General features: G+C 36.5%; 1 protein-coding gene across 1 annotated transcript in view; it reads right to left on the bottom strand.

Moving 5' to 3' along the window:
• The window catches only part of LOC141548663 (maestro heat-like repeat family member 5), a 120,718-nt gene that overhangs the window by 78,915 nt on the left and 28,562 nt on the right, over positions 1–13,241 (bottom strand). The window contains exon 5 of the mRNA XM_074277686.1: positions 1,806–1,965. Within this exon, the coding sequence (XP_074133787.1) occupies positions 1,806–1,965 (160 nt within the window). The remainder of the gene's footprint in view (positions 1–1,805; positions 1,966–13,241) is intronic.

Here is a 13,241-nt window from a genome sequence, read left to right as displayed (position 1 = left end):
CAGAGATTTAGGTTCTAGGTAGGGAGAAACTTCTTTTTAGTCTGTCCCCAGAGTAGAATGGGCTTCCTTAGGATGTTACAGTTTTCTCATCAGCAAATGTCTTCAGGAGAGGCTCTAATCATCTAGCCTACTTGCCAGGTATGTTGCTGTGGCAATTCCTATTCAGGAATTCTTTTCTTTTTCTTTCTTTCTTTTTGTATGTGTGCCTAGGATTTGAATTCAGGTCCTCCTAACTCCAGGTCTGGTACTCTAGCCACTGCACTATCTAGGTGCCCCTACCCCTGTTCAGCAATTCTTGTTCAGGTGCACTGGATGGTACTTGGTGTCTCTTACAGTTCTGAGATTCTAAAGCTTCAAATATAAGAAGAATGGCTCACTGCTACTTCTTGTGTTCATTACCCTTCCTAAGATGGTTCTTTGACTACTCTTTTCTTTACTGGAACCCCAAGAGGAAAAGCCAATGAACATCATCTTCTGGTTGCTTTCTGTTTCAGATCAAAGAAAACTAGAGTGAGGGCAAGCAATATCTACGTGCTCACAACTGAACCAACAACTCCCGGTTTCCCAAGTGAGAATGCTCAAAGAAAAAGAGACAGCAGCCTGAAGAGATCTCTCAATGGCTACTATGCAGAAATATGCTGGAGCCAGCTCACACCAACTATTAAATTTTGAGTGTGAGCATTTACATCTCAGAAATATACAAATCCTATAGTATAGAGCTTGTTTTGTCGATACCCTAGACTCAAGAAAGTGATGGAAAAATGATAATCACACAGGTTAAACTTAAAGTGTCATCATGCTTTCTGGAGAGTCAATTGTCAATCGTTTTTCAACACACCACTGGTACCACTGATACAGAATTCTACATGTTTTTATTATATGGTTTTCAAAGGTGAAAATAGGGGTTTTGGGCATCATAATTGGTGAAGGCTGGGGATAGCGGTAAGGAGTGGGGAGAGAAGGATCTGGAAAGAAAGCAAATGCTGCATTACAGATTGCCAAGGCAATAATCACTTTATAAAATATCATATGGGGTTGAGCAAAAGCTTAGGAAGAAACCAAAACATGGTATTCTAACAGCAGAGCAATGTAAAGGGCTCCTCAAAGAAAACCCTTCTTGCTTCTCACCTGGGTGACCTTGAATAAATCATTTCCCATGCCCAGCCTTAGTTTCTTTATCTCTGAAATAATGGGGTTGAGCTCACTAGCTTTTAAGGTCACTTCCAGCTCTGATATTTTGTGTTTTAAGTTCTATTCTAAGTTCTACATGCTATGATCTTATAAAGTACTTCTCTTCTCTGGGGCTTAATTTCCCCCTCTTGCAAAACTGGACTAGGCGACCTCTTAAAATTCCTTCTAGCTCTAACACTCTAGGATTCTATGAACCTCTAAACCAAATTGCCACACAAATTCCCATGATGCCACATTGCTCAATGGAGCTTCTGATGGGCTGAGACTTTCAGGGAAATAAACTGGTTTGGGAATACAGACTGGCTTCCAACATTTCTATATATTTCACCTCCCATTCATTTCTCTGACTGGAAGGACAAATTGCCAAAGGTTCTCTAGGGTCATTTAATAGGTCTTAAAGCTCAGAGCAGGAAAAGACCTTAGAGATCAAGTCCAAGCTCCTTATTTTACATATGGAGAAAGTGGGGTCCAGAGATGTGTAATAATCTTGCCCTGTGTCACACGCCTATAAGGAAGCAGAGTTGGAATTCCAGTCTAGATACCCTGTTCACATCACTCTATTTCTCATGATTTACCCCTTCCTCTCCACCTTTTTCCCTGCTGGTGTCACATACCGTTGGACATGATCTTTCCCATGGCATAGAGGACACTCCGATGAGGGAATTCTCCAGTCCAGAACATGCTGACCAGCTTGGGCATGACATACGAGGTTGAATGCATCCACAGTGCCACCAGGAGGTCACTAGCTGCATTCTGGTAAGCCTCCTCCAACTCCTGAGCAGAGACAAAGAGAGGTCAGAGGGCGACTGGCTGGGCTTGAGCTTGAGTTTTGGTGGTCTTTTTTAGAGGACCTTTAGCCCTCTCACTTCCTTTCAGTGGGTTTTTGTTTGTTGACTCCTCTCATTCCTCTAGTCACAGTCACAAATCTAGGCATATCATGTTATCATCTCTTTCTGTTTGAGTCACAACCCACACTGTAACACACTGTTACAAACTACCTGGTCCAAAACCTTCCATTCTGGTCTTTTCTCCTACTCATTCCTCTGTAGTCTCTGCTCCAATAAATTGTTCTACTCACTGATTTGTATCCAATTAAGTTCTGGGCTTTTCTTACTTTGGTCTTTATTTACACTGTCCTCTCTCCCTCTTTACCTATTACATTCTGACACATTGTTTATAGCCCAATTCAAAAAGCACTTTTTTTAAAAGTTTTTTTTAAAGAATGTTCAATAGTATTTTATTTTCCAAATACATGTAAAGATAGTTTTCACAATTCATTTTTTTAATTATAGCTTTTTATTGACATAACATATGCATGGGTAATTTTTACAACATTGTCCCTTGCACTGATTTCTGTTCCAACTATTCCATTTCCACCCTCCACCCCTTCCCCTAGATAGCAGGCAATCTCATAGATGTTAAATATGTTAAAATATATCTTAAATACAATATATCTGTACACATCCATACAGTTATCTTGTTGTACAAGAAACATCAGATTCAGAAGGCTAAAAACAACCTGGGAAGAAAAACAAAAATGCAAGTAATCCACACTCATTTCTCAGTGTTCTTTCTCTGGCTGTAGCTGATTCTGTCCATCATTGATCAATTGGAACTGAATTAGATCTTCTTTCTGTCGAAGATATCCATTTCCATCAGATTACATCCTCATACAGTATTGTTGTTAAAGTGCATAATGATCTCCTGATTCTGCTCATTTCACTCAGTGACAGTTCATGTAAGTCTCTCCAAGCCTCTGTGTATTCATCTTGCTGGTCATTTCTTACAGAACAATAATATTCCATAACCTTCATATACCATAATTTACCCAACCATTCTCCAATGGATGGGCATCCATTCATTTTCCAGCTTCTAGCCCCTACAAAAAGGGCTGCCACAAACATTTTGGCACATACAGGTCCCTTTCCCTTCTTTAGTATTTCTTTGGGATATAAGTCCAGTAGTAGCACTGCTGGATCAAAGGGTATGCACAGCTTGATAACTTTTTGAGCATAGTTTCAAATTGTTCTCTAGAATGGCTGGATCCGTTCCCAGTTCTAGCAACAATGTATCAGTGTCCCAGTTTTCCCACATCCCCTCTAACATTCATCACTATCTTTCCCTGTCATCATAGCCAATCTGACAGGTGTGTGTAGTGGTATTTAAGAGTTGTCTGAATTTACATTTCTCTGATCAACAGTGATTTGGAACACCCTTTCATATGAGTGGAAATAGTTTTAATTTCATCATCTGAAAATTGTCTGTTCATATCCTTTGACTATTTATCAATTGGAGAATGGCTTGATTTCTTATAGAGTCAATTCTCTGTATATTTTGGAAATGAGGCCTTTATCAGAACCTTTAACTGTAAAAATGTTTTCCCAGCTTATTGCTTCCCTTCTAAGCTGGTCTGCATTAGTTTCGTTTGTACAAAAGCTTTTTAATTTGATGTAATCAAAATTTTCTATTTTGTGATCCATAATGATCTCTAGTTCTTCTTTGGTCATAAATTCCTTTCTCCTCCACAAGTCTGAGAGGTAAACTATCCTATGTTCCTCTAATTTATTTATAATCTCATTCTTTATGCCTAAATCATGAACTCATTTTGATCTTATCTTCATGTACAATGTGAAGTGTGGATCCATGCCTAATATCTGCCATACTAATTTCCAGTTTTCCCAGCAGTTTTTGTCAAATAGTGAATTCTTATCCCAAAAGTTGGGATCTTTGGGTTTGTCAAACACTAGACTGCTATAGTTATTGACTATTTTGTCCTGTGAACCTAACCTATTCCACTGATCAACTAGTCTATTTCTTAGTCAATACCAAATAATTTTGGTGACTGCTGCTTTATAATATAGTTTTAGATGAGGTACAGCTAGACCACCTTCATTTATTTTTTTTTATTGGTTCCCTTGAACTTCTTGACCTTTTGTTCTTCCATATGAATTCTGTTGTTATTTTTCCTAGGTCATTAAAATAATTTCTTGGGAGTCTCATTGGTATAGCACTAAATAAATAGATTAGTTTAGGGAGTATTGCCATCTTTATTATATTCACTCAGCCTGTCCAAGAGGACTTAATATTTTTCCAATTATTTAAATCTGACTTTATTTTTGTGGAAAGTGTTTTGTATTTTGATCATATAATTCCTGACTTTCCTTTGGTAGATAGATTTCCAAATATTTTATGCTATTGACAGTTATTTTGAATGGAATTTCTCTTTGTATCTCTTGGTGTTGGATTTTGCTGGTGATGTATAAAAATGCTGAGGATTTATGTGGATTTATTTTGTATCCTGCATCTTTGCTAAAGTTGTGGATTATTTCTAATGCCTTTTTAGTAGAATCTCTGGGGTTCTCTAAGTATACCATCATATCACCTGCAAAGAGTGATCATTTGGTTTCCTTATTACCTACTCTAATTCCTTTAATCTCTTTCTCCACTCTTATTGCCGATGCTAGCATTTCTTATACAATATTGGATAGTAATGGTGATAGTGGGCAACCTTTTTTCACTCCTGATCTTACTGGGAAAGGTTCCAGTTTATTGCCATCACATATGATGTTTACTGACAGTTTTATATATATGCTCCTGATTATTTTAAGGAATAGTCCATTTATTCCTATACTCTCAAGTGTTTTAAGTAGGAATGGATGTTGGATTTTGTCAAATGCTTTTTCTGCATCTATTGAGATGATCATATGGTTTTTGTTTATTTGGTTATTGATATAGTTGATTATGCTAATAGTTTTCCTAATATTGAACTAGTCCTGCATTACTGGTATAAATCCTACTTGGTCATGGTGTATTATCCTGGGGATGATTTTTTATAGTCTTGTTGCTAATATTTGATTTAAGATTTTTTCATCAATATTCATTAGGGAGATTGGTCTATAATTTTCTTTCTCTGTTTTCAACCTATCTGGTTTAGGTATCAGTATCCTGTCTGTGTCATAAAAGGAATTTGGTAGGACTCCTTCAATCCCTACTTTTTCAAATAGTTTATATAGCATTTGAGTTAATTGTTCTTTAAATGTTTGGCAGAATTCACATGTAAATCCATCTGGTCCTATGGATTTTTTCTTAGGGAGTTGATTAATAGCTTGTTCTATTTCTTTTTCTAAAATGGGACTGTTTAACCAATTTACTTCTTCCTCTGTTAATCTGGACAAGCTATATTTTTGAAAGTATTCTTCCATTTCATTTAAGTTATCAAATTTATTTGGCACAAAGTTGTGCAAAGTAACTCCTAATTATTGCTCTAATTTCCTCTTCATTAGTGACAAGTTCTCCCTTTTCATTTTTAAGACTAACAATTTGATTTTGCTCTTTCCTTTTTAAAATCAGATTTATTAAGAGTTTATCTATTTTGTTGGTTTTTTCATAAAACCAACTCTTAGTTTTATTTATTAATTTACTTTCAATTTTATTTTTAGACGTTCAAGTTTAGTATTTGACTGGGGTTTTTAATTTGTTCCTTTCCTAGCTTTTGTAGTTGTAAGCCCAATTCACTGACCTTCTGTTTCTCTATTTTATGCAAGTATGCCTCCAGAGATATAAAATTTCCCCTTATTACCACTTTGGCTACAATCCGCACATTTTGGCATGACATCTCATTATTGTCATTTTCTTGGTGAAGTTTTTAATCATGTCTATGATTTGCTGTTTCACCCAATCATTCTTTAGGATGAGATTATTTAGTTTCCAATTTTTTTTGGTCTAATTTCCCCTGGCTTTTTATTGAATGTAATTTTCATTGCATCATGATCTGAAAAGTATGCAGTTACTATTTCTGCCTTTCTGCATTTTAATTTGAGGTTTTTATGTCCTAATATATGGTCAATTTTTGTATAGGTTCCATGAACTGCTGAGAAGAAAGTATACTCCTTTCTGTCTTCATTTAGTTTTCTCCAAAGATCTACCATACATAACTGTTCTAGTATTCTATTTACCTCTTTAACTTCTTTCTTGTTTTGTAGTTTGATTTATATAATTTTGGGAGTGCAAGGTTGAGCTCTCCGACTATTATAGTTTTGCTGTCTATTTCTTCTTGCAGCTCTCTTAATTTCTCTTTAAAAAATTTAGATGCTACAGCAGTTGGTGCATATATGTTTAATCTTGATATTGCTTCATTATCTATGCTGCCCTTTAGCAAGATATAGTACCCTTCCTTATCTCTTTTAATTAGATAAAGTTTTGCTTTTGCTAAATCTGAGATCAGGATGGCTATCCCTGCTTTTTAAACTTCACTTGAAGCATACTAAATTCTGCTCCAGCCTTTTACCTTTACGCTGTATGTAACACCCTGCTTCAAGTGTGTTTCCTGTAAAAAACATATTGTAGAAGTCTGGCATTTAATCCATTCTGCTATCTGCTTCTGCTTTATGGGGGAGTTTACTCCATTCACATTTATGGCTAAAATTACTAATTCTGTATTACTTGCTATCTTGTTAACCCCTGCTTATGCTTTTTTTCCTTTCCTTCCCCTTACCCCCCCCATTATTAAGCTTGTGAGCACCACTTGCCTCTCACAGCCCTCCCTTTTTAGGATTCCTCCCTCTACCTTAGAGTTCCTCCTCTTTTCTCACCCCCTTTCCTCACAATTTCTGTATTCCTTTTTTACTTTTCCCCTCCCACTTTTCAATGAGGTGGGAGAAGTTTCTCTGTAAATCTAATATGTCTAATATTTTTCTCTTTAAGCCAATGATGAGAGTAAGATACACATTATGTTCATCCCCCTCCCTTCTTTCCTTCAGATATAATAGGTTTCCTTTGCCTCTTCATGAGATGCAGTACCCCCACTTTACACTTTTTCTGGTACAATTTCCTTTCCACCTCTAGTTTCTTTTTTATATTATAACTTTAAAACCAAATTATACATGTGTTCTTTATGTATATTTATAGCAGAAATATAGTTCCCAAGATTTCTTTTTATCTTTTTATGTTTCCTTGAGTCCTATATTTGGAGATCAAACGTTTTGTTTGGTTCCGGTTTTTTCATCAGAAATAGATGAAATTCACTTATTTAATTGAAAGTCCATCTTCTTTTCTGAAAAAAAGCTCATTTTGGCTAGATAAGCTATTCTTGGCTGCATACCAAGTTCCTTAGCCTTTCAGAATATCAGATTTCAGGGCCTTTGATCCTTTAATGTGGACACTGCTAGATCCTGAGTAATCCTTATTGTGGCTCCTCTATATTTGAATTGTTTTTTTCTAGCTGTTTGTAGTATTTTTACCTTGGCCTGATAGTTCTGGAATTTAGCCACAATATTTCTTGGAGTTTTGATTTTGGGGTCTCTTTAAGTAGGTGAATAATGAATTCTTTCAATGTCTATTTTACCCTCTGTTTCTATAACATCTATAACATTTTGATAATTTTCTGGAAAATAGTGTTTGGCTCTTTTTTCATCATATTTTCAGGAAGTCCAATAATTCTCAGATTATCTCTCCTATATCTATTTTCCAGGTGTGTTGTTTTCCCAAGTAGATATTTGACATTTTTTTCCATTTTTTTTTTTTTTTTGGTTTTGCTTGACTGATTCTTGATGTCTCCTCAAATCATTCATTTCCACTTGTTCATTTCTGATTTTTAATGAATTATTTTCTTCATTTACTTTTTTATTTCTTTTTGTAATTGTCCAATTGGGTTTTTAAGTGAGTTGTTTTGTTCTATGGAATTTTTTTCCATTTTGCCAATTTTATTTTTTAGAGAGCTTTTTTCTTTTTCCAATTCACTAATTCTGTTTTTCATGGATTTGATTTCTTTATCCACTCTATTTTTTAATGAGTGGGATGACTTATCTAGACCCTCTTGCTAAGCTTCCCTTTCCTTTCCCCATTTTTCTTCTAGCTCTCTTGTGAGAGCCTTTTTAATGTCTTTTATGAGAGTCTTATGTGTTAGGGATAGATCATATCCCCCTTTGGGGATTCATCTGGAGACACTCTTTTTTAGTCTCCTCAGCATTTGAAATTTGCTCTCTATCCATAAAGAAGCTATCTATAGTTAGAGCACTTTAATTTTTTGCTCATTTTGTCAAAGAAGAATCAAAGAAAACAAACAACAAAAGCAAATGTGGTCTGCTTTTTTTGGGCCATATGATATTGCCGAGCTTTTACCAAGCTTCCTCTACAGACTGCAGGAGGTAGCAGTGAGGTAGCAGCAAGACAGCAGTGACTGTGCTGCGTCTGTACTCTGAGATTCTGAAAGCCTGCTGAGTCACTCTGGGTGTTGGGTGGGTGTGGCCAGGTCCCAAGAGACTCTAGTGTTTTGGGGTCACAGTCTTTACCCCCTGTGTTTATAGCTTCTCTGCTGATCTACTGGCTTGCTGCCAGGGCAAAGTAGCCACACTGTGGTAAAGTTCTCCCTGTAGATTTTCTGCTGGCTGAGATCACACCCCACCCCACTCTGGTCTGCTAAGTGTGAGTTGCCTTCTGTGCTCCTGCTGCCTGCCTGTAGTCTGTGCCTGCTCTAACCATCCCTGCCCACAAGCAAAAACAGAATGACCTTTTCTGGCAAATTTCAAGGGTATCTTCTGTTGGTAATGTATTTGTGGATTTTTTTCAGTCAAGCAGTAATTCCAAGGCCATATCATTTTAAAAAGTATTCTGAGGGACAGAAAGAGCTTAGATAGATATGTGTATCCTCTCCACCTTCTTGGCTGGAAGTCCAAAATTCATTTTTGTAAGACTTTGTGTTCCAGATTTTTCCCCTTTCCTCCTTTATCTCCCCCTTTTCTAAGACAGCAAGTATCTAATATAGGTTAAATATGTGCAATTCTTTAAAACCTATTTTCTTATTTGTCATGTTGTATAAGAAAAAAATTGGACCAAAAGGAAAAACCACAAGAAAGAAAGAAACAAACAAACACACAAAAAGGTGAAAATACTATTCTTCAAGCCACATTCATTCTCCATAGTTCTCTCTCTGGATATGGAGGGAATTTTCTATCCAGAATTTGTCAGGACTGCCTTGAATCAGCACACTGTTGAGAAGAGCCATGTTGATCATCACATAATCTTGTTATTGTACACAATATCCTCTTGGTTCTGCTCATTTCACTCAGCATCAGTTCATGTAAGTTTTTCCAGGCTTTTCTGAAATCAGCCTGCCCATCATTTCTTATAGAACAATAATATTTCATTACATACATTCATATACTATAACTTATTCAGCTATTCCCCAATTGGCACTCAATTTCCAGTTTCTTGACACAACAAAAAGGGCTACTACAAATATTTTTCCACATGTGGGTCCTTTTCTCTCTTTTATGATCTTTTTGGGATAAAGACCCAGTATGGAGGCTGCTGGATGAAAAGGTATTTATGCAAAGGATTATAGGCAATTCCAAAAGACTTGGAATGGGAAATTTCAATCATAACCAGAGAGAGAACTATGGAGACTGAATGTGGATTGAAGCATAGTATTTTCACCTTTTTACTTGTTTTGTTTGTGTTTTTTTTCCCTTTTGGTCTGATTTTTCTTGTACAACATGGCAAATATTGAAATATATTTAAAAGGATTGCACATATTTAACCTATATCAGATTGCTGTCTTGGGGACAGCTAAAGTAAGGTAGGGAGGCAAAAAAATTTAGAACACAAAATTTTGCAAAAATGAATGTTGAAAATTATCTTTACATGAATTTGGAAAAATGATTTTTTAAATGAGAATTTTGCCAGGAGTCAAAAGCACATTTAATTCATATTCAATTTATTCCATTTTTTGAAAATTAAAGCATCTGTCCTTCTTCAATCCTGTGATAGATCTCTTATTTTCCATGGTATTTCAAATATCACTGGAAGATTTGGCCCTAGTGGCTGCCTGAGTGGGAGGCAGACTATCTATCTCCTATGTAACTACCTACTCCAAATTTGGTACCAGGCCAAATAATGATCAAGAAATATAATAATAAATTAAGAGAGACTTCTTCCACAGCAGAACTACAGATAAAGTCAGCCAGAAGCCCAAGGGCAATAAGAAAGGGGACTAGCAGCAAAGCCAGTGCCATTACAGGGTAACTCTGAAGACAACCACAGATGAGCCAGTGATATAGGTATAACTAAAGATCTGTATCTGGAGGCAATAAGAACACACGGTTTCACCTGAGAAAGCCCCAGGGTGGTCAAAAAGAACCAGAGTAGAACTTCAGAAGTACAAGGAGCAGCAACAGGCCAAGGGGTTGTAAGGTCCATAACACTCTATCATTAAATTCCAGAGAAGGCTTTAAAGACCTAACGCTCTCAATCTTAAAGATCTAATGGGGGCCTTATCACTAGAAGCTGAACAAGAACCCAAAGAACCCAGAGCAAAGCAAGCAGGGCCAACCAAGTCCCCAAAAGAAGAGGCTGACCTTGGTACAAAGTCCCATTTGAGGAACTAAAGCTGAGTAGATGTGTATACTAAAGAAAATGTAGACTTGTGTCAAAAATTATTGTAATTCTAGTGATTCCCCCAAAAGTAAAGAATAATTTGATAATAGCTACAAGCAGATGCAAATAGAAATGGATTTTTCACAAGAATTACATTAATATTTTAAAAGAAAAAAATTAAGGAAAAGATATTTTTAATGACAAAATTAAAAATGTGAAGAAATAGAAGAAAATATAAGCTATTGATTTCTGCTGTATAGTACTTTACTGTACTGTATAACTTTTACTGTTCTATACTATAGCATGCATGTTATCTCTCTGCTACTTCCCTTAGCAACAAGATAGAGAATTAGACATTTTTTCTGATCCCTATGACCTTATGCTCCAAAGAGAAAACACTTCAACTTTCTTCATGGTCTAATATATACCAAGAAAGAAAGTTAAAAAATATTTGAAGCTCTCTTACCCTAAGCACCCTTTCCCCATCTTTCATGCTACCAGCAAAGGGGTTGTACTAGCAGGTCCAAGGACAAAACACATGTCAAAACCCAGTCCCACATCCCTGATCCTCCCCTCCTTTTTCTGGTGCCATGGAGACTCTGACAAAAGGTTATAAAATTGGCTCTGCTTATGAGAGTCAGCAAAGCCACAACTCTTCATGAGTAAAAACCTACTAGGGGATGTAACCCCACAGCACCAGCACTGCAAAGCTCCCAGTGCCAGTTCCAGGCCAAAAGACTAAGAAACAGAGAGAGCTGGACAGGAGTACAGGAAAAAATACTATGTATAAGAGGGTGGGAATGGGGGACTGTGTCTCACTCTACTAAGTCTGAGGGAAAGAAAACAGATCTAGCTGGGGCCAGTTCTGACCAACCAAAATTCACTTTAGGATAGACATCTAGGCTGGTGATCAGTGAATCACTTGGTGTAAGAGGAGGCTGATACTTTGAGATCCATCCCCCAAGGAATCCACAATCAGAGGAGAAGGAGTCAGAGAATAAAACAATAGGGGAGAAAATGTCAGGGGGCAAGGGGAAGGACTGAAGATAGTAAAGATCTTAGGAAGAAGAAAATTCAGAACTTGAACATAGGCAAATAAATGAACAAGGAAAACATGAACAACAGAAAGAAATATGGCCTCTGGGTCTAGTAAATGAGTTTAGGCATCTATAATTAAATACTGTAAAACAAAGGAAAATGATCCAACACTTGATAAAACAGAGGATCCTGTGGAATTGAAGAATACGGAACAGTAACATGTTGTTCTTAAGTGGTTTAAAAGAGAAATGAGAATTATGAGGGAAGAATTTACAGCCTGCACAGTAAAAATAATAGGCAGAATAGAAAAACTGGAATCTGTCAGAGCAAATCTTGCCAAAGAGAAAAGGATGGATTGGGAATACAAATACACAAAAAAAAAAGAATAGTCTGGAAGAAAAGAAACAAAAAAGAAATAACCCTAAAAGAAAACATACAGAGAGAGCAAAATAGATGGATCTTGAAGACAGGATGCATAGAGACAAAGTAAAAAATAAGAGATCTCCCAGAAGAATACTACAGGACAAAAAACCTTAACACCACAATGAAGGAAACAATAAAAGAGAACTTCTCAAAATAGATATTAGAATACCAATGGGAAAAATTTACAGATAACTTCCAAAAAAAACCACAACAACAATGACACTGCAGACTCTAGGTTATATAATGGTTAAATTTAAGAATTCAATTCAGAAACATTAATTCTGCAAACCTGATGGAGAAAGATCAAATACAAAGGAAAAAAATTCATATAATTGAAGATTGTTCTGTACCCATTAGAAAACGTAGGAGGGAATGGAATAATGTGTTCTAAAGAGCAATGGAGCTTAGGATACAGCACGAGGTGACCTATCTTGCAAATCTGAGCTTAATCATACATGAAAAATAACAAACATTGAAACATAAAAATATATTCCAAATATTTGTAGAAAGAAAACATAAAAGAAAGATGTTACAGATAGCTCTTTCTTTATGTAAATTTGTAAATTCATTTTAGGCAAATTAAACTTTAAGAAGTTCTGAAAGAATTTTCTGAAAGAAAAACTGAAAGAAATCTGCATTCAAACCCCCTTTCCCACCTATATTAACTTTACTGTGCTGTACTATAGCATGCATGTTATCTCTCTGCTACTGTCCCTCAGTTTGGGGCCTCCCACCCCCATTCCACTTTCCACCAAAACAATAAATAAACAAAAAAACTATAAAATAAATTCTCTAAGTGAAAGCAGAAGAATGGACATGCAGAGAGACCATCACTGGGCCACTGCTGGATTGAGGATTTGTATTGAAACCTCTAGAATCAACAAAGGGAGCATTTGCCCTGCTCTGCCCACCCACTTGTGTATCTATCCAGTATCTGTCTTCTGTCAGTTGGCCCTTGGGTACTAGTAACATGTATTTGTATTGGGCCCTGTACATCACCTGACTTCTCTTGTGTCCATGTCTGGCCCCAACTACCCTCCCCTGTGCTGTTTTCTGTCCCCTGACCCCATGTGTCCCCTTGTTATAGAACCCCTCCTGCTATGGTGAGTGGTCCCCTTCTTTTATCCTTCCCTTCCTCCTTCCTCTATATTTAGGCAAATTCACATTACATTTTTATATGGGGGTTTGCAGAACAGTCCACTTACATAAAGTAAGAA

Source organism: Sminthopsis crassicaudata, chromosome X (assembly GCF_048593235.1).
Source record: "Sminthopsis crassicaudata isolate SCR6 chromosome X, ASM4859323v1, whole genome shotgun sequence".
Taxonomy (NCBI): Eukaryota; Metazoa; Chordata; class Mammalia; order Dasyuromorphia; family Dasyuridae; genus Sminthopsis; species Sminthopsis crassicaudata.
Note: the sequence above shows the minus strand (reverse complement) of the source record. Positions and strands in the feature narration are given on the sequence as shown.